Below are 20,998 nucleotides of genomic sequence, written 5' to 3'. Positions count from 1 at the left end.
CGTACAAGTATGTTGTACTTGTGTTCAAGCACAGTACTTGAGTAAATGTACTTCCGCCACAGCCATGTAGCCCGACGTTACCCCTCTCTGTGACGACTGGCCAGGTGAGGAGACAGCTGGAGAGACTCCACCAAGGCAAGGCTGCTGGACCTGATGGCATCAGCCCCAGGGTCCTGAAGACCTGCACCATCCAGCTGTCTGATGTCCTGCAACAGCTCTTCAACCTGAGCCTGAAGCAGGAGGAAGTCCCGGTGCTGTGGAAGACGTCGTGCCTGGTTCCTGTACCAAAAAAGACGACACCATCTGTCCTCAATGACTACCGGCCGGTTGCCCTCACATCCCATGTGATGAAGGTGCTGGAGAGGCTGGTCTTGGCCCACCTCTGACCGCAGGTGAAATCCTCACTGGACCCTCTGCAGTTTGCATACCAGCCTCGTGTGGGGGTGGACGATGCCATCATCTACCTGCTGCAACGAGCTCAGTCGCACCTGGATGAACCGGTGGCTCTGTGAGAATCACTTTCTTTGATTTCTCCAGTGCATTCAACACCATCCAACCAGTGCTGCTGAGTGAGAAGCTGCGGGTGGTGGGGGTGAACGCATCCACCGTCTCCTGGATCACTGACTACCTCACAGGCAGACCACAGTTTGTCCGACTGGGCCGTGTGCTGTCTGATGGGGTGGTCAGTGATACTGGAGCCCCACAGGGAACTGTTCTGTCTCCCTTCCTGTTCACCTTGTACACCACTGACTTCCAGTACACCTCTGGGTCATGCCATCTGCATAAATTCTCTGATGACTCTGCAGTGGTCGGGTGTATAAGGGACGGACGGGAGGAGTACAGGGCAGTAGTGGAGGACTTTGTGGAGTGGGCCGGTAGAAATCACCTGCGTCTGAACGTGACCAAGACCAGAGAGATGGTGGTCGACTTCAGGAGGAAGACGACGGCTCCACAACCGCTGAGAGTTCTGGGAGAGGATGTGGACATGGTGGAGGAGTACAAGTACCTGGGTGTCTCCATCGACAGCAGACTGAACTGGAAGACCAACATCAACGCTGTGTACAAGAAGGGGATGAGTCTACTCTTTTTCTTGAGGAATCTTTGATCCTTCAACGTGTGCAGCAAGATGCTGGAGATGTTCCACCAGTCTGTTGTGGCCAGTGCACTGTACTTCTGTAGTCTGCTGGGGGAGCAGCATTGGAGCCGGAGACACCAACAGACTTAACAAACTAGTTAAGGAGGCCGGCTCCATCATTGGCTGCAAACAAGACAATCTGGAAGAGGTGGTGGAGAGGAGGACACTGAAGAAACTATTATCCATATTGGATAACCCGGACCACCCTCTCCACCATCTACTACAGGGACAGCGGAGCACTTTCTCCAACAGACTGATCCAGCTCCGCTGTCACAAGGACAGATACAGGAGAACATTCCTGCCCTCTGCTATTAGACTGTACAACAAATCACCTCTGGCCAGATCATCCTCCACATAACTACACACTGCTTCACTGTTGTTTGCTGGGGTTGACTTTTGCACTACTGTTCTTCACGTAGTTAGTTAATTTAACACTATTCTATTTCATGGTATATACTGTGCAGTTTTGTTGTTTTATCTTCTATATTCTGATATTTAATTTGTCCTACTCTGTTATTCTATTGTGCATTTTCTAATACTTAATATTTTTGGTTACTCTGCTACTTTGCTTCTTGGTGTGTCTTGCTGCTGTAACATACAAATTTCCCCCTGGGGATAAATAAAATACATCTCTCTCTCTCTCTCTCTCTCTCTCTCTCTCTCTCTCTCTCTCTCTCTCTCTCGGAGGCTGCCTGGTGGTCGCAGTGGTCCGCCGCTCCAGCAGACGTCGCTGTCTCTCCGGCTCGGCTTCAGATGAGCCGCCCTGTAAAGTTAGAGATAAAAGCGTGAGAGAGTTCTGCCTGATGAAGTGATGATACTTGATGAAGTTGTGAGACTTTCGTTGAAAGAGAGAATAACGGGTCTGAAACAATTAGGGCAACAACTTATCCCAACGATGACAGCAGCGTTTGTTTGCAAAATGAACCATCATTTGTTCTTCTATATCTATGCGTCATTTTAAGATGCCCGGGGAGTTTGTGCGTAAAAGTGCGCGCTTCTCCGTTGCGCACCACGCTCGCTTCCCGTACTATCCTTATCTTCATCTTCATTGGATCTAGAGCTGAGCAGCAGTTCAGCCGTCAAACCATCCGAAAATGGCTAAGCTCCGTCCCGCCCGGAGGAGCTCCACTGGTCCGCCTCTAACGTGGATCATTTGCGTTTTGTTGCTCGTTTTCGTCTCCGTCGCCTCCGCGAGTCGTGATGTTGGAAACAACGAGACGCGGAGAAATGCAGCCGGAGAGACACCAGAGGACTCCCATCATCAAACTAACTCCACTGCCCACAAAAAGGCTTTCCCCGTCCTCTCCCTCAACTACGACCACGTCAGGAAGCCCTTTGAGATCGCCCTGTGGATCCTCCTGGCCCTGCTCATGAAACTTGGTGAGTGACACATGTGACACACATTAGAGAAGGATTTCCTGTTGCCACAGTAATCAAATACTCCCATATCATCATAGAATGAAGGGGGCTTGTTGGCTCCAAAACCGGTTCAGATTTAAAGTTTGTGAAATGGTTTATTTGTGTAACAAAATGACATGCAGGTCAAGAGAGAAGCTGCAACAAAACATCAGACACAAGTGAATACAGAAAAACAGCAGTGATACAAATGACTGAGGATGTTCAACTGAATATACAAACAACCAGCTGCTCAGTTATCATACACAAAATAAAAGTAGTTCTTTCTTGTTAGAAAGAACTGTCTGGTTGCAGTGTTTTTATGTGCCTTAGTAAGCCGAGGGTCATCTTAGGCACATCACTGACTGGATAGACCTTCTGCAGGCCGCAACAGAGTGCTGAGAGTTTCTTCACAAACTGCTTCAGTGGTGTTTCCGTGCCACACAAACTTATTTTAGGACGAGCCTGATGGTGTGAGCGCCTGTCTGTAGACGAAGCAAATGTTAAGGATTAGAGTTTAAATTCAGCCCTGGCAAGAGGTGTTTCATAGCAGCAGTTCAGGCTAATTGGAGGGATTAAATGTATCTCTGTGCAGATTTATTATAAGCCATCGCTGGCCTCTGAACTTTAGCTCGTACACAACACTCCTTATATGTTGATAAACTCCAACTATTTAAATCTTTTTTTTAATGGTCTTTTTGTACTCAATTACTTCATCATATATTATTATTGTGCATCGTTTTTTATTACTTGGAGTAATTATACATAGTGTTTTATGTTGTACTATTTTTACAGCGATCCCGCCCATGACATGTTTGACCAGCCGCCAACCAGACTGTGACATTTTAGGAACGTTTAAGAAATTGACAAAATATCACATTTTACAAGCACAAATAATGATCCATTTAGACTTTTATTATGGTATTATGCCACCATGTTAGGTGTGTAAACACCGGGTAGTGGTGAGTCTGATTGGCTGAGAGAAGCCCTGTGGCGTCTTATCTGCTCCCTCCAGCTGTTGTCCACGAGGGACGGTCCGACTTCCTGTGCTAATGCACTGCTCGATAACAAGCAGCCCAGTGTGCCGAGTCAGAGAGGAGGGGGCGAGGACGGCCGCACACGGGAACACTGACCGCAGAAAAAACGTTCGCGACAGCAGCCTCGACCCCAAGGTCACATGACCGGGAGGCTGAATGCCCAAGGCCTCATTCAGCTGAGAGACAAATATGAAACTAAAGGAGCAGTCACAAAGTCCTGTTCAGCATCAATCGACTGTATCAGCCCTTTATTTAACACTCAAACAACACTGGTTTTATGTTCCGAAATGTGAGGATTTTCAGCTCCTCACTGTACAATAATCATTGTAAATAAAGTATAAATATATCTATTTGACGTTGACTTGAGCTCTGGGGACTTGTGATGGTCATTTTCCACTATTTTCTGACATTTTAATAGACTGCAGGATGAATCGAAAACAGATGACTCAACAATTAAAATGATTGCTAGTTGCCACCCACGGTTGCTCATTTCAGTAACGTCCAATAAAGGCCAATAGTGAAGAGTTCCCAGTGAAATGCACATTAAAAACATCACATTCATCCCACACACATATTTCCGGCCTGTTTGTTCGCCTGCTGCTGCAACACGTTTTATATTTCATGAGCACGTATTTCACGTTGCAGTGATGCACAACTGACTGAGTGGATCTTGTTTTTACGGCCGTCTCAAGCGGCTGCTCTCATGCACGCAGTGATGTATCACTAAATGTAGACTCTAGTAATGCGTGTGTGTTTATGCCCTGCAGTGAGTGTTACATCCTGTTGTAGCATATTTATTCACCGACACCACTACTTCAGTTATGAAACATGTTCTTGTGCATTTATTTGACTCTTTATTCATTTTTGCAATGATACAAAACAGAGAAAAAGCAGCAATGTGTGATGCTGGAGCCAGATCATTTTTGCCTTTTTGTCGGTGATAAAATGTTTCAGCTCATTTGAAAAATAACTCCTGAGGTCCCAAATTAATTAAGCTTTTGAGAATAACCCTTAAAAATGCTCCAAAGAGCCGAGTTAGGTATAATGAAATGAATTTAATTGTGGTTGTAAACCGTTTTATTCTGCGATTGGAGATAGTAGCTTACAAGAAAGCAGCAGTCGCAAATAAGAGATGAAAGCTTCCCTTTTCTGAGTAATAACTTGACAGAATACACTCATCCTGACAGGCAACTCTTATCCAGCTTAAGAGACCTCCTGAGATCTCCTCCTGAGCATTTTAAGAACTGTGATGAATAGCTTTAGCTTTAGCTTTGTGAGAAGGAGTAGAAGTCAACAATTTGTCTTTCTCTTTTAGTTTTCAGAAGTAAAATGTTCAAATCTTTCTCTGTCTGCAGGTTTTCACATGATGCCCCGAGTGTCGAACGTTGTCCCAGAGAGCTGCCTGCTGATCGGCGTCGGTCTGCTGGTGGGCGGCATCATCAAATTCATCCAAGATGAAACCCCCGTCCTCGACACCAAGCTCTTCTTCCTCTACCTGCTGCCTCCCATCATCCTCGATGCCGGCTACTTCCTGCCCATCCGGGCCTTCACGGAGAACATGGGCACCATCCTGATGTTCGCGGTGGTGGGGACCCTGTGGAACGCCTTCTTCATCGGCGGGATGATCTACGGCGTGTGTCAGATCGAAGGCACCCAGCTGGCCAGCGTGGACCTGCTGTCCTGCCTGCTGTTCGGCACCATCGTCTCGGCCGTGGACCCCGTGGCCGTACTGGCCGTGTTCGAGGAGATCCACATCAACGAGCTGCTGTACATCCTGGTGTTCGGGGAGTCGCTGCTCAACGACGCCGTCACCGTGGTGAGTGAAGGGAAGTCCGGAGGGGCTGGTACTTGTACACGTACTATGCACCTCAAGGCTACTCCACTATATTTCAGAGATAAATATTGTACTTTCTCCACTACATTCAGCTTACGGTTGGATTTGCTGGTTACATTATCAATTGAGATTTTACTTACAAAATCCACTGCTTTATCTTAACAAGAAAGGGAGGAAGTAAAGAGAGAAGGAAGGAATGGAAGAAGCAAAGAAGTGAGGTAGTAAGGACGGTAGGAAAGAAGAAGAGAACATGACCTGCTCCACTAGGATGACAAGTACACCGTTGAGACCTGTAAAGAGTTTTTACCTTGAATAAAACACAGAACACTCAGTAATTGTGTTTCTCTCTCTCTGCTCAGGTTCTGTATCACCTGTTCGAGGAGTTTTCTCACGCAGGAACCGTGACCGTGGCCGACGGCTTCCTCGGCGTCATCTGTTTCTTTGTGGTGTCTCTGGGAGGCATCCTGGTGGGAGCCATCTACGGCCTCCTGGGTGCCTTTACCTCCCGCTTCACCTCGCACACCCGAGTCATCGAGCCCCTGTTTGTTTTCCTCTACAGCTACATGGCGTACCTCTCCGCTGAGGTCTTCCACCTGTCAGGCATCATGTCGTGAGTTTGTGATAATTCCCTCCTGCGTGTTCGGGATAGTTATTCTTCTACAGTGAAAAGAAAAAAAGGCTTAGTTTGACATTTACACTCATTCATAGAGTGAGATTGTATCCGAGTGTTAAATTCTAAAGCTGCAGCCAGTTAGCTTAGCTTAGCATAAAGACTGGAATCGGGGGAAACGGGTGGCCTGACTCTTTTCTAATTTCTAATTTACAGCATGTTAGAAAAACAAGAACAGTTCAACTAGAAGAACCAGCCTTCTTCTCAGCTAGCTCTCAGCAATGAAAAGGGTGACGAGCATATATTTCTCAGTATTTAGCTTTATCAGCTCCTTCAGGTGGAGAAGTGATCGCTCTTTACATCGTGCTTCGTAACAATTGTAGAAATCCTGTTCCATGCAGCTTCAAACCTTTCACCTCACTCCTTGTCGTCCGTGACACTCTCTCCGTGTGCCCTCCCCGTCCCTAACAGGTTGATAGCATGTGGCGTGATAATGCGGCCGTACGTGGAGGCCAACGTCTCCCACAAGTCATACACCACCATCAAATACTTCATGAAGATGTGGAGCAGCGTGAGCGAGACGCTCATCTTCATCTTCCTCGGTGTTTCCACAGTGGCGGGTCCTCACGCCTGGAACTGGACCTTCGTCATTGTCACCGTGGTCCTCTGTCTGGTGTCGAGAGTGCTGGGTGAGCACAGCAAAACACGGTCAGACAGGGACTTGTGTCCGAGTTAACCGGATAACTAAAACAACGATGTTTCTTCACCACTGAGGGCAACACTTTTTTAAAACGACATGTGTTACTGTAGTCTTCTTTATAAACTGCACCATGTTGTTGTGCTCTCCAGGAGTCATTGGCCTCACGTATATCATTAATAAATTCCGCATCGTCAAGCTGACTAAAAAGGACCAGTTCATCTTGGCCTACGGTGGCCTGCGAGGTGCCATCGCCTTCTCACTGGGATTCCTGCTGACCGACGAGATGAAGATGAAGAGCATGTTCCTCACCGCCATCATCACCGTCATCTTCTTCACCGTCATTGTGCAGGTGACAAACCTTTGCCTTTCAGTATTTTATTCGACATAAAGTTACTTGTAGAAAATGTTGAACCAAGCAACCAGGAATTAGATTTCTTCTTTCTTTTTTTTGTAATAATTCTGTTTTTTTCCTCTCTTATAAGTAACCAGTAACCTTTATTGATCTCTTGGCAACTGAATAGAATTGCAACTTCCTTTTTTTTAAGTGTAAATCATGAAAACAAAGTTTTATTTATATGTTTATTTGTTTATTTTCACATATACACGTATATAATAACCCAGTAAAAATGTTTGAACTGCCAAAAATGGCTTATGAAGATACTTCCCCCTATAAGATATCAATAGTCATCAAAAATGATAATAATTCATCAAAGTTTCAAGGTAAAGCAGTAAAACAATAATTGATGAAAATTAAAAAAATACATAGAAGTTTAAGTTTACCAGCTGAGATACATTACAATAAAATCCCTGAAGTGTTCGAAAACTTCACCAAAGAGATGGTCCTCTGTATTCCACTGTGACGTCAAACAATACTCAAGATAAAAGTCCTCAGCTACTTGTGGAATATGAGTGAAAGTCTGAGGAAGACGTGTCATGATTTAGATTTACATAGTAACGCATGAATACACAAGTCCGGCATATGTCCACATTAGAAATTGCTAGAAGTTTGTATTTGCTGAAGAGCGGCGCAGATGAGTCGCGTCTTTTAGCAAAACTAATCACTGGATTAGGAAAAATTGTATTGATGTAAGTGGGACAGGCAGTATTACGATACATAACTTGAGGAAACATTGAACAATATAGAACACAAACATGACCTGACTTCCTGTTTGTGTCTCCAGGGAATGACGATCAGGCCTCTGGTGGAGCTTCTGGCCGTGAAGAAGAAGAAGGACGGCAAAGGGTCAATTAATGAGGAGATTCACACACAGGTGGGGTCGATCATCAATCACTTTAGTGTTGACGACCTTCCACAGAGGGAACATTCAATTTGTGTGTTGTTCATCATTGAGATACTCCATGCAGCACATCAACAGCATATAACAACTCATTTTGTCTCCAGTTCCTGGATCACCTCCTCACGGGAATCGAAGACATCTGTGGTCATTATGGACATCATCACTGGAAAGACAAGTATGACTTTCTTTCTTCTGTCTCTTCCCTGTTACGGTCTTTCATAAGAAAACGGCACGAAGAAATGAGCTTTTAGCAGCATCAAAATTCTGGTTTTAGTTGAGTTTTGAGGATGTAAAATAGAAAAATGATAATAGAAGGAAATTAACTGAAAGACTGAAAAATCTGAGCGACAGAAGTTAGAATCACTGTGTTGTTGACGATGAGTGAAGCCTCTATAAGCGCGCGTGCACGTGTGCTTTCTCTGCTGGTCTCAGGCTGAGCCGCTTCAACAAGACCTACGTGAAGAGGTGGCTGATCGCGGGCGAGCGCTCTACCGAGCCTCAGCTCATCTCCTTCTACAACAAGATGGAGATGAAACAGGCCATGATGCTGGTGGAGAGCGGGAGCGCCGCCAAGCTGCCCACGCTCCTGTCCTCCGTCTCCATGCAGTAAGTGTCGTCGTGAGGGGACTGATTGGGTTTCTCCACTTAGTCCTGAGTTTGAAGACTAGGAGTGGTTCTATCAAAGAAAAGTGCTGACGGACCTGAACAACCAAGACATTTGTTCTAGAGAGAGACATTGTTGTGACTATTCATGTGGTAAGAGAACTTCTCAGAACTGACTATCTGTATTTCTTTGACATTTTTTGTCCCAAATGGTACCAAAATATCCTCTGACTTAATATATTTCATGAACTCAGCACATTGCACTTACTCAAATTTTTTACTACTTACAATTCTTTTTTCCTTTTCTTTCAGTGTCTGTGTTGTAAAGCACCAAAATACTAAGCCAATCCCTTTTATATGAAAATCTACATGGCAACAAAAGCTTATTCTGAATATAATAATTTTGGACTGGACCAAGAATCTTTTGATTATTAAACATGACAGGAGCAAAAAGAAAACATGCAGACGTTACTTTTGAAAAAAACTAAATGTATTTATTTATGATTTAGTACGCTTACCTCTGAAAAGTATTGAAACAAACCGACAATAAGGTTACAAACCAACAGTATAGATGCTCACTTCGGGGCATTTCTGTTAAGCCCCCCAAAGTGTGTTGTCGTCAGCAGCGGTAAAATGAGACGCGTGTCTCCACAGAAACATTCAGCCGAGAGGGTCGGCCAGAGGACGGGCCATCCCGAGCATCTCCAAGAGTCGAGAGCAAGAGATCAGAAAGATTCTGCGAGGAAACCTGCAGAACACCCGGCAGAGGGTAGGAAATGATGTTGGTGGATGTGACTTGAGGTCCATCTTTCATGCAGGTTTTGATGTTGTCACAAAGTCAGTATTCTGGTGATGTCCTTCATGTTTGTTTGTTTTTCTCCTCAGCTTCGCTCCTACAGCAGACACGACCTGTTCATCGACCCGTTTGAGGACAACGTGAGTGAAGTCCGCTTCAGGAAGCAGCGTGTGGCGATGGAGAGGAGGGTGAGTTTAACACCGCTGTGAAAATACAAGATAGAAGAGTGTCTGTTTCTAGAGTTCAGCTGCTGTATGTGACCTTATTTATAGATTTAGTACTTTTTCTAATACGAGTTCATTCTTTGAACCTTATTTATGCTGGCTTTGATTTCAGGATTCTGAATATTAGTTGGTATTAAGTTATGAAATTAAGTCAATCCTGACAAACGCTTGTGTCGCATTCACAGATGAGTCACTACCTCACAGTTCCTGCAAACCGCCAGGAAACACCGCCAGTGAGAAAAGTCTGCTTTGAACCAGGTCAGACTTCATCTCATCGCATGATGAAAGGTGTTCGTGGAGATGTCCACCTGTACACACAGCTTTAGAGTCACAGTGAAGTCATGAATGTTCTCTCACTCAACGTGTTTCTGGGTAACAGAGTGTTGGATGTGAAATCAAAAAGAGAAGAAGTAACAGTTAAAGTAATAGTTTACAGCTGATTTTATGTGATGACATAACAACTAAACCAAGATTATACTTTGATCTGATACGAATGCACCTCAGTTGACAACAAAACAGTGTCGCCATTACATTGTTTGTCCACCGGACAGCGTTGAAAAGTACATTTTTCAACTGTAAAATGTCCTGCTCAGTACATATCTTGAAATTGATTTGATAAAAAAACGAATTATTAGTAGTATTCAGAAGTATCCTTTTACTTTTGTAAAAATAGCAATACCACAATGTTTAAGTACTCTGTTAAAGATCTGTCCTTGCAGATCTTTAGCAGAGTATTTAAGAACAAAAGTATCAGCATCAAAATATACTTAAAATACCAAAAGTAAAAGTAGTCATTATGCAGGTACATTGTAAAAGCATATATGTTATATTACTGGATCATAATGTTATTGGTAAAGGTGGCGCTCATTTAAAAAGTGCTTTAATGACTCTCAGGGAGCATAAAATGTAAATATTCATGTAAAGTACGAGTACCTCAAAACTGTTCTTAAGTATAGTACTTGAGTAAATGTTCAAGCGATGAGACACAAACTCACCCAAACATCCCAAAAGAACCTCACTCCCTGAAGCCCAAACTGCTGCAAAAAAAATCACTTTTTAATGAATTTGCAGCTGCTCGTAGACACCGTTTAATCACTAATATGTCGCCGCACTGCGTCTGTATCCACCAGAACACCGGGTTTACACTTACGATGACAGCGAGAGTCCCCGAGGCCAGGCGGCTCAGCCGCGTCCCAGCCCCCCCGACGCCGTCAGCCTGTTGAGCGAATCCCCCCCGAGGCCCAAACAGAGCGGCAAGCTCGGAGCCAAAGTGCCGGACCAGGAGCAGGAGAAGCAGGACCAACTGAAACTATCACGCTGCCTCAGTGACCCCGGTCCAAACAAGGAAGAGGACCTCTCATGATGAAGCACAGCATTTACAGTTTTTGAAATCAGAGGATGGATCTCATGTCGTCTGTTGCACCCAATGAGTGGAGACCCCTGATGTAGCAAAGCTTGATATTTCTGACGGTTTTCCAGAAGTTCATAAGGATTTTTATCATGTAACGTATTACCAAAGCATGCACCACTGGCCATTCGCCATTTCAGGATTATATTACAGCCAGAAGTGAGCAGAGTGTCAGCATTTTTGTGTGTCATAAGCCGACTTCCATCAAATAGAAGATCACTTGTTTTAACAAGCTTGAGGCACCAGATGGGTGGAGTTTACTCCCTCAAAGCACATAACGACTCGACCTGATGTGATATTACTATCGCTATATCGATTCATCGATGTGTCTTTAGCAACAAGGCGTTGATGCAGAGAACTACCAAAGATGTGTTCGATGTTAGAGGCATTTGATGCCCTGATATTAAAAATATTCTTACACGTATTATAAATGATATTAAAACTCGCAGATGTTTATATTGTTATCGATCAGGCTACCCTGGTGAAGTAGAAAGCAGAAATCTGGGGTTCCAAGAATATTAAAATACCTTAAAAGTCAAGAAGAAACTGTAACAAATATTGTTCGAGGTCTGTGAACAAGCGTTTAACATTGCTGCATGACTGGTCGGTGTTTTCTCAGGGACTGCGACGCGGCACAGTATTAACAGATGTATGAACAGATGTATTAACAGATGTATTAACAGATGTATGAACAGATGTATGAACAGATGGCCTCTGCAGAAAGAAAATAGCTGTTTCTGTCCAGAATGTGCTCCACTTGTCTCGATTCATACCGGGACTGTTTTGTGAGCTTCTGTAACATTCCAGCAGTATTGGAGTTTGTGAATTTTTGTTGTGTGACACGGCTCTGCATATCTGTGTTCCTGGTAACTTTGAGGTTAAAGAGGTGAATCGCCTTTTCATATCTGCACTGGACTGCCTGAGCTTCTGCTGCCTGCACGTTTGCCTTAAAACGTATTGCTTTTTGTGTGGTATCCAGTCGAAGTATTTTTCTATTTTGAAAAAAACAAAAGTCATAAACGTTCTCAAACGAAGGAGAGCTTTAATTACTGTGTAAAATAAAGAATATGCCATTGCTTAAATTCAGAGATTTTGTGGAATTTTTGGAAGAAGAAAGCATATTTCATCCACACGTTTCTTCACATCTGTTGTTCGGCACATCCTGGCTCTCAGTGGAAATCCCAGTCCAAATAACAGGGAGTTTGAAGTCCCCGGCATGCCAACCAGCAGTTGAGTGTGACGGGATTATGACAACAAGAACGACAAACATCCTCGGGCAAGCGACGCCACCGGCAGACATGGACTTCAGCGGCACCTGGAAAGTTTATTCTGAGGAAAACCTCGAAGAGTTCTTAAAAGTAGTAGGTAAGAATATTTAATGTATTTATTCGTTTATGTATGCGTGCATCTTTTATTTTTTCTAAATTATGCATTAAAGGTGCACCTGAAATGGTTGTCAAAATGCGAAAGGAAGTCAAACCGGTGCTGGTGATCGAGCAGAACGGCAGAGACTTCACCTACACGATGAAGACCCCCATCTGCACCAAAGTCTACTCATTCAGCCTGGGGAAGGAGTCTGAGATGACTGCTGTGGATGGCAGGAAGTTGAAGGTAATCAAAGCCTTTAAACTCTTCTTGTATATTATGAGCACAGAAGTGAAGACGTGATAGTTGTACGTCAGCTGATGGTGCCAAAATTTGACCCCTGAAAAGTGTCTCCATGCAGGGTCTATGTAGGCTCCGGTCCTGTTTCTGTGCATTTTTAAAGGTGACTCATCGTTCTCTTTTTCAAGTTCATACTTGTGTTTGGTTTCTCTACACGTTTACAGGCTTTAATGCTGAAACAAACCCCTTTATTTTCCTCATACTGTCTGTCTGAACACACCCGTATTCCCTGTCTGTCTGAAGCGCTCTGTTTTAGCGCGCTTAAATGAAATTGTGTTGCAGGCAACAGCTTGGGTCCATGTTTACTTCCTGTCAGCTGATGCTATCTGAGTTAAACCTGCTCTATTATTTTTTTTAAAAGACATGAAAATCTCACTTTTTACAATATGGGACCTTTAATGGGATATATGCGTCATTTTAAAACATATTTGGATGGTTTAACTTGCACTTTTTATTTATTTTCTTGGCTAAAGGGAGTTTCGTCTTTAAAAATGTCTCTTCTGTCCCATGCAATGTTTTTGGTCAGTGCACTGTCAGAGAGGAGAACGGGAAGCTGATTGCTGAGACTGAAAAGTTCACCTCCGTCCGTGAGATCCAAGGGGGCGACATGGTTGAGGTCAGTGGATATAATTATTTTTTAAAACTGCTGTAACACCGAGGGATTAAGTGCAAGAGAGAAACCTATACAATAAGTGAGTTATTTTTTATTTTATTAATGTGAAAGTGCTGTGTTTTCTCTCTGTCTCTGCCTCCTCACTGTTCCAGACTATCACTGCTGGCCCTGTAACTTTCATCAGCAGGAGCAAACACATCTGATCCACAGCTGGCAGCTGATGGGGCCTCTTAGAACTTCTCAGCTTCGAGCAGGGAGCCATGTGGAAATGACATGATGGAAAGTAAATGTAAACCTTAAAAAAAAGCTTCAAATACTTTTATGAATAAATTGAATGATGAAATAAACCAACATGTTCCATCACTGATGGAATGTAACTGTGCAACCTACATTACTTAAGTACAAATTTAAATAAAGTACAAATGAAAACCATGTATCCAAATTGGGGGATATATTAATTGAGATAATTCTCCTACTTCTTAAGCAAAATAAAATATTTAAAAATATTCTTAGATCAGCTGGAAAATGCATCAAAACCTGAAGAAAATGTGTTTGCTTTTTATTACATCACCCAACAGTATATATAAAGTATATAAGAAATAGCACAACCTCAAACATTTACAACAATAAAATTCAACTTGCACATTAATGCAGCAGTAATATTAAAACAATGATATATTGGAAACGTTGACAGGGAATATCTTGAAAGAATACTTTTACTTTTGATAGGGTACTCTAAGTAGGCCTACATTTCAGGGTTATTGCAGGACTTTTACTTGAAGTGTGGTATTTCACAGTGTGGTATACTACCTTCACTTATGTAAAGGATGTGAACACCATCAATGGTTGGTTTGTATTCAACTCATCCAAAGCTGCGGGTGATGAGCTCAAACGGCAGAGAGCGCTGTGAGTATTTATTACCCGATTTTGTTGGAGAGGAAGAACCAGAAGGCTTTCTAAGTGCGCATGCGCAACAGATATTGTCACTATAGATTCTCCTTTCCTAAAAAACATTTCCTTTATTGAGTGAGTGTAACTTTATGGCCAAATACATGAGGCCCCCAAACACGTCTTTGTTCGTCAGAAACATCTCCGATGAGTCCAGGTGAGTCCACACTGACCCGATGAGAACCACTGATCCTCTACTAACGCAAGCATCGCAAATTAACGTTAGCTCACGTTAGCTGAATTAGCTTAGCAGCTAAGGTTAGCCTCCTCCGAGAAGCCTCAGGTTACGTTAAACCAGCGTGCAGAAGCGCTTTATGTTTGAAATATTTTGCAGCTGCAGCTCCTATAGTTGCAAATAAAACCCTATCTGTAACAGCAATGCGTATTTGTTGAGGTTTAATTTGTTGGTAACGTTTCTTTGTTTGCATTGTTATTCCGTCATGTTTCATGTTTAGAAAATAAGCTAACGTAGCAACATTAGCCAGCTAATTCAATATTTCAGTAGATTTGTTTTTCATAATGTGCAGGTAAATAAAGTTGAACTTATAATTGAAGATGGTTGTACTTCAATTATAACAAGACGAGCTGACGTCAGGTTACAGTTATTTTAAATTAGCTAATTAATTCTGACGTGCTATATGTTAACGGTAAGAGTCTTATTATAGCGTTATGGTTAAATGCTTTGTAATGATTGGCTGTAATTTAAATGCCGACTAAACATGGACATACATCAGTTATCACAAAGCATTTGAAACTACTCTAATGTAAAGTATATAATCTGCTCAACGTTACTTGGTCTCATAAAGGTTTATGAACAATAACACAAGAGTTAGTTTATGTCAGTGATAGTCATTTCTTTACTACAATGTGCTTGTAAAAGTAACTTTTAATGAAGAGCTTTTGTTGTTACCCAAAAGGTATTATAAATAAACAAAACAAATTGGAATAATAAAATTGTAATTGGAAACTTGTAAAAATGGTAATATGATAAAAATGACATTCATGTCCATTTTAAGCGGTGTGTATGAATGTTTTAAAAATGATGTCAGTGCGAGTCTTCATCAAGATTTTCTCTTCATTGTGGTAACAAATTGACCAACACTGCTGCATCTGCTCATGTCAAGTTATTGCGTCTTACATTAAATTGCATGTTGAACAAAATAGTGTACGTATCTTAAAGAGTCAGTTCACCCCAAAACTTGACAGAACTGTCTCCAGAATAATAATTCGTACAGTGTTTTGTGGTGAACTGTCCCTTTTTAGCCCTCGTCAGCTGCTCTCCCAGCTGCTGCTACTGGTTGATGATGTAGGTAGAGTTGCCCGTGATGGTCAGTTGAGTCATACTTGTATTTACGGTGTTCAGGCCTGAGGATTTGCGGCGTGAGTTTGGCCGCTATGGGCCGATAGTGGATGTCTACATCCCACTTGACTTCTATACACGTCGATCAAGAGGATTTGCATACATTCAATATCCTTTCCCAATGAGTGTTTACTGTGCATGTGTGCTCCTGCTAACAAAGCATTTTCAATTTCTTTTCAGCTGAGAAGATGTGTTTTTGTGATGTGTTTTTCTTGCACTCAATTTGATTGAATATCTAACAAACTTATTTCTCTGTTATTGCTTCAGAAAATGTAAAAGCATCCAGTTGTGGAATCGGCCACAAAGAGTAACAAAGACCCGTGTAGAGTAGAAGTAAAGACAAGTCACACAGACCTTCAGGATCAGAGGGAGGGAAAAGGTTGAAAAGAGAAAGTAAAGCATGAAGAGGAAAAGGGAACGGAGACAAAGCTTGGATATGGCGGCAAAGAATTTGGAAAAGAAAAGAGGTTTAAGAGGAAAAGGCGAGCAGGAAACCTGAGTCCCTGTGGGAGTCGATTAAAGAGTGTAAAGATCAAGATGAAGTTCAAAGTCAAGCATGGGCAAAGGTAACAAGTCTGAATTATTTTGTATCCTCACAAGACAAATCCACAAATCTGACATGACACCAAATCAGCTTTCCCTGTGACATCAATGACATATTTAATCAACGTAATTAAATCGAATATTAATTGTTTTGTGATTTGTTAATACATTTGTCGTCCTGATCCCTCAGAAAATGATTTGATGTGTTTGAAAAACTTGCTTCATCTTTTATCTCTACAAAAAATCTACAGGTGTATTTGTTTGTTGCTTTTTTAAATTTGCTATACCATATCAAGTAATACGTAATCTATGCTCATTATAAACTGTTTTGTCCTTTAAATCAGGCCACACAAATTAGAAAATGTTTGATGAATCCCTCTTACCGTACATGTATTTTTACCAGAAATTTTTTTTTCCTTTTCCTACTTCGCCCCTCTGAGAGTAAAAAAAACAACAATCAAAACCTTCTTTGAGTTTGTGTGGCCTTACCAAAAATGCGAGCAAACAAAAACCCTTAACCAGCCAGCATATTTGAGGATGTACGTGATGCAGAAGATGCCCTTCACAGCCTGGACAGGAAGTGGGTCTGTGGCCGGCAGATTGAAATCCAGTTTGCCCAGGGTGACAGAAAGAGTAAGTGTTGAAACGTTTTTTAATATTTAATTTTGCAACCAATTACTGTCGGGCTGTCATCAAGTGTTTGGGTCAGATGAGGCTGTGGAATGGAGGGTGTTTATAGTTGAAGTGAGTTAAATGAACAATAATATGAAATTTGACAGCAACGCGCTGTGGTAGCAAGATAAAAGATTATCACCCGGCGAAATATTCTGCAGGTGTTTCCTGTTCCATTTAGGTATTCATACTGGCACACCTGAGGGGAGCTATTGTCAGCCATGCAGTGTGTACCGGTACTTATCTTCTAGTGCAGTGGTTCTCAACTGGTCTGGCGGTGGGACCCACCATAATAATAATAATAATGTATTTTATTTGTAACGCACTTTTCATTTTTTATTTTTTTTTAATCTCAGAGTGCCACAGAGCCAGTACATAGTAAAAAGCACCATCACTCCTTAATGACAAGCCACGTCCCAAAGTGTGCGCGTGTGTGTATATATTAGGGGTGTAATGGTTCACAAAGTTCACGGTTGGGTTCGGTACGATACAGTGGAGCCACGTTTCGGTACAGTAGAAAACTAAATGCCAGAGAAATGTACTTTATTTTAAAATATATTTATTCATTACAACTAACATCAAAGTTATTCTTTGACTTTGAACAATGATGGAACTATACCTGAGTGACCCATCTTCTGGGGTCTGAGTGACCCATCTTCTTAGCAACACATAAGCATAAAAAACTAAAACTGCTCCTTAATGTTATGTAGTATTGTTACTTACATCTTGCAAAAGATATGTTTAATCTCAATGGGACTACCTGGTTAAATAAAGGTTTAAAAAAAAAAATGTGTGTATGAATGTATGAGAAGTCTAGTGGTAGTAACGTCTCTGTGTAGTAAACAACTGTCAAATCAAATAAAGAAAGTACACCAATTATATTTTAACAAATATTATTCTCAGTTTTCAAATTGAACTGGATGGATTATAAATAATACATAGAAATACATAAACAAATATTCTCATTTCAAGTAAAATAATGTCTGGATTAAAAAAATAAATGACATAAATTCATTTTAGAAAAATTATTTTCAGTGAATTGCCCTGCCGCTTTAAATTCAGGGTGAAGTGATAAATCCACAATATTATATTTTTTATCATCTTCTGAAAAGAGAAATTAGTGTTTGAAGAATTCACCTCTGAGTCTGTCCAGTCAGAGTCTAATGACTCTGGTCTCTCTGGACATTTTTCTATTTTGGAAATCATCCTATGATTTGACTTTCACAACTCTCACTTCAACAGTCCTGCTCTGCTCTCTGTATCCTCGTCTCTCCCCGTGTGTCACAGTGCGTGTACATCTCACTCAAGTCAGGAAACTTGTCAGAATACCCATATTTGAGTGGCTGAGCTGCATCACGTGATGTGATTCACAACGTATTGGTCGGTGTTTTTACTGCTGAACAAGTGCCGTAAATGTTGGAATAATTCCGGTGCATAAAAAATGGCCTTCAAAATAAAATCACAACATTTTTATTTTTTTTTGTCAGGCAAAGACTCACTGAAAACGGGTCCGCGACCCACCAGTTGAGAATCACTGTTCTAGTGCATATATGACTGCAGGCACCAGCTAAACTGGTCATGGAAATGGTTCACGTCTATAGAGGTGAACCCTGTCAGAAAGCACTTTTAAATCCAAATTTAGTGAGACACAAAAATATAAAACAACTGTTACTTGTGGGAATGTTTTGTGCATTCTGCTCAGGGCTCTAATCCTCATCACTTTTTCTTTTCTTCAGCACCGAATCAGATGAAGACGAAGGAACGATCTCCGAGCAGATCTTCCCGGCACGACGACCACGATCGAGATGGCAGACGCAGACGTTCGCGCAGCCGCAGCAACGAGCGATACAAATCGCGCAGCCCTTCTCACGATCGCCACCGCAGGCGGTCCGAGAGTCCTCGCGAGTGAGTTTTACTTTCAGCAGACGTATTCCTCACAATTGTTGTGCATGAATATTAGTTTGAAAAGGGGAGAATAAACTTTTCATGTCTGCCTTCAGGTCTCGTGGACGGGTGTATGGAGGGAGAAGCAGGAGCCGCGAGGATGAAAGGTAGAGCTTCTCTTTGACTGTGGAGACGGGGGTTTGCATCTGTTGGGGGCAACCAGGTGGACAATGTAAACAATATAACATTCTCAAGAAGATGACAACATACTCATAATACAACACATTTGATCACGTCTTTGAAGTAGGCTCTATGTCCCGCCCCTCCTCGACTGTGATTGGATGGCTGGGTAAAAAGTGACTCTTATAAAAGAAATGCCAAACGTGCAGCGCTTAGCCGAATAGACGCTCAGCGCCTCGTCACGCAGCTAGCTTTTGTAGCATAGCATAAATACGCAGCGCTCCCATAATTCATTTAATACGCTGGCTGAGAGAAGTTTATCTTGGTCGTCTTGGTGTGTATTGCTGTACAAATACACTTTGGCAGACTTGTTGGAGTGAAATTGTTGAGATAATTGTGTGTCGGGTACACACCGAATTGTCTTAGCATTTGACACACGGGTGAGTGCCCAGGAGTTTAGACAATCGGTGTCTTAAGTGGTCTCATCGTGTGTTTTCAGATACAGGCAGAGGCCTCGGAGAGGGTCCAGAGGGAGGTCACGCTCCAAATCCGCATCTCCGCGAGAAGCCGTCAACCCGGCGTCGACTTCCCATTACCCCGAGGAAGAAGTGCGACGGACACACACCCCATCCCGCTCCAGGTCCGCATCCAGATCACGCTCTCGGTCCCGTTCTCGGTCCCGATCCTGGGCCGGACGCAAGTCGGGAGGCCGTTAGAACAGCACCCGCTGCCCCCTTTCTATCCGTCGTCTTGTCAGATTAACCAGAGCTGGTGCATCTGTCGAAATGTTTGTTTTGACATGAATGTAACATCCACTGAAGCATTTGTAGAAAGCTTGTTTTCGCGGCTCCATTTTAAGAAGAACGATGCTGGTGCTTTGCTTGGTTTTATAAAATAGTATTGGTGAGATTTCCCGATTTTAGAAATATGAAACAGTCAGCGGTTTCTGTGTTCAGTGGTAGGCGGCCAGGAATAATTGTGTTTTTTTATACACGGTTACTGAGGATTTTGTTTTCTAAACCCTATGCACCCATTTTTGCAAAAAAAGAACATTCAGTATTTTAATCCAGTCTGTTAGCGAACCAAACCAGCGTTTCTGTGTGTTTGATGTCAAATCAAACGAATATTCTAAAACCCATATTGACAAAGTAGCAGACAGTATTTTGATTTTGAAGTGCACAGCTTTACCCAGCAACTATACACGATTGAAAAAAATCAGACTTGACATTCCAGGTTTAAGTCACTACAAAGTAAAGATTTTCATCCTAAGAAAAGGAGTCAATGGCTGCCTGGAAGAAAAACCTAAAACAGAATGTAAAGTGTGTGGTCTGTGTTGGGAGAAGATCAGCAGTAGTGTCAAGTATACGAGTAATGAGGCTGAAACACACGGGAACACTGCTGTAAGATGTTGTCGACATGCGACTTTAACCACAAACTGTTAAAAATGTACATTAATCCGTTTAATTTTTGTGGTGTTTTCTGTATGATTACATTTCTTTTTTCTTTTGTTTTTTCCAAAAGGTGTTTTATTTTTTGGAAACCTTTCTCCAAATTTCAGTTGTGAGAGGAGAAACAAAATGCTCTTGTTGGTGTTTGCACAACTGTGTTGTTTTTCCAGAATGAATCATCACTGCATGTTTTATTCTCCTAATATTCTATCTTTAGTAGGAAGAAAACTCTTATTTTGAGTAATAAATGGATAACATTAGTATAAGGAAAAGGTGTGTGACTTCGCTTTGTAAACTCTGCTTGTAGATCCAACTCGGCCCACTGAAGATGAAGAAACGTCACTTTATTTCGGGAGTTTAAGGAGAGCGTTAAATCAGTCTGCAGTCATCTGCATGGAAAACAGACCAGTCCAGCCAGGAACATTGATTCCCTTTTAATGGATCAGTAGCTGGGAGGAACAACTTAAATTAGATTCATGGTGAAGAAGCAATCATGGATGAAATCGGACATGCCCCATTGATCTCTGTTTAAAAAAAACAAACATTGATGAAACAAGTACAATGGCAGCATGGCGGCTTAATGTCAGTTCCTTCATCAGGATTAGCTGGAATATAGTTCAGGGTTAGTTACGACTTCAGAACCAA

General features: G+C 42.2%; 3 protein-coding genes across 3 annotated transcripts; all 3 read left to right on the top strand.

Annotated features, from left to right (window-relative positions):
- Positions 1-1,998: 1,998 nt before the first annotated feature.
- slc9a1b (solute carrier family 9 member A1b) lies at positions 1,999-12,105 on the top strand. Its single transcript, XM_079288331.1, has 12 exons — positions 1,999-2,515; positions 4,923-5,383; positions 5,761-6,011; positions 6,483-6,700; positions 6,861-7,060; positions 7,893-7,982; positions 8,114-8,184; positions 8,442-8,615; positions 9,267-9,381; positions 9,498-9,596; positions 9,818-9,890; positions 10,763-12,105. The coding sequence occupies exons 1-12, from the start codon at positions 2,230-2,232 to the stop codon at positions 10,993-10,995; spliced, it is 2,271 nt and encodes a 756-aa protein (XP_079144457.1). The 5' UTR covers positions 1,999-2,229; the 3' UTR covers positions 10,996-12,105.
- A 233-nt stretch (positions 12,106-12,338) lies between these two features.
- Positions 12,339-13,521, top strand: fabp10b (fatty acid binding protein 10b, liver basic; the record flags this gene model as incomplete). The annotated part of the gene is made up of 4 exons (XM_079287740.1): positions 12,339-12,405; positions 12,479-12,651; positions 13,232-13,321; positions 13,471-13,521. The coding sequence occupies 4 exons, from the start codon at positions 12,339-12,341 to the stop codon at positions 13,519-13,521; spliced, it is 381 nt and encodes a 126-aa protein (XP_079143866.1).
- A 764-nt stretch (positions 13,522-14,285) lies between these two features.
- On the top strand, positions 14,286-20,625 carry srsf10b (serine and arginine rich splicing factor 10b). The gene is made up of 6 exons (XM_079288057.1): positions 14,286-14,423; positions 15,630-15,736; positions 16,701-16,802; positions 18,578-18,746; positions 18,842-18,892; positions 19,405-20,625. The coding sequence occupies exons 1-6, from the start codon at positions 14,359-14,361 to the stop codon at positions 19,619-19,621; spliced, it is 711 nt and encodes a 236-aa protein (XP_079144183.1). The 5' UTR covers positions 14,286-14,358; the 3' UTR covers positions 19,622-20,625.
- Positions 20,626-20,998: the final 373 nt, after the last annotated feature.

Source organism: Melanostigma gelatinosum, assembly GCF_949748355.1.
Source record: "Melanostigma gelatinosum genome assembly, chromosome: 17".
In the NCBI taxonomy this organism is placed as follows: Eukaryota; Metazoa; Chordata; class Actinopteri; order Perciformes; family Zoarcidae; genus Melanostigma; species Melanostigma gelatinosum.
This window is presented reverse-complemented; position numbering and strand designations above follow the sequence as displayed.

Bases quoted from the DNA above. Each gene is read 5' to 3' on its own strand.
- srsf10b (XM_079288057.1), top strand. From the start codon at position 14,359: ATGGCCAAATACATGAGGCCCCCAAACACGTCTTTGTTCGTCAGAAAC. The intron at 15,737-16,700 runs ATCCTTTCCCAA...CAGCCAGCATAT, and splicing joins AGGATTTGCATACATTCAAT to TTGAGGATGTACGTGATGCA. The intron at 16,803-18,577 runs GTAAGTGTTGAA...TCTTTTCTTCAG, and splicing joins TGCCCAGGGTGACAGAAAGA to CACCGAATCAGATGAAGACG.
- slc9a1b (XM_079288331.1), top strand. From the start codon at position 2,230: ATGGCTAAGCTCCGTCCCGCCCGGAGGAGCTCCACTGGTCCGCCTCTA. The intron at 5,384-5,760 runs GTGAGTGAAGGG...CTCTCTGCTCAG, and splicing joins TCAACGACGCCGTCACCGTG to GTTCTGTATCACCTGTTCGA. The intron at 9,597-9,817 runs GTGAGTTTAACA...TCGCATTCACAG, and splicing joins GTGTGGCGATGGAGAGGAGG to ATGAGTCACTACCTCACAGT.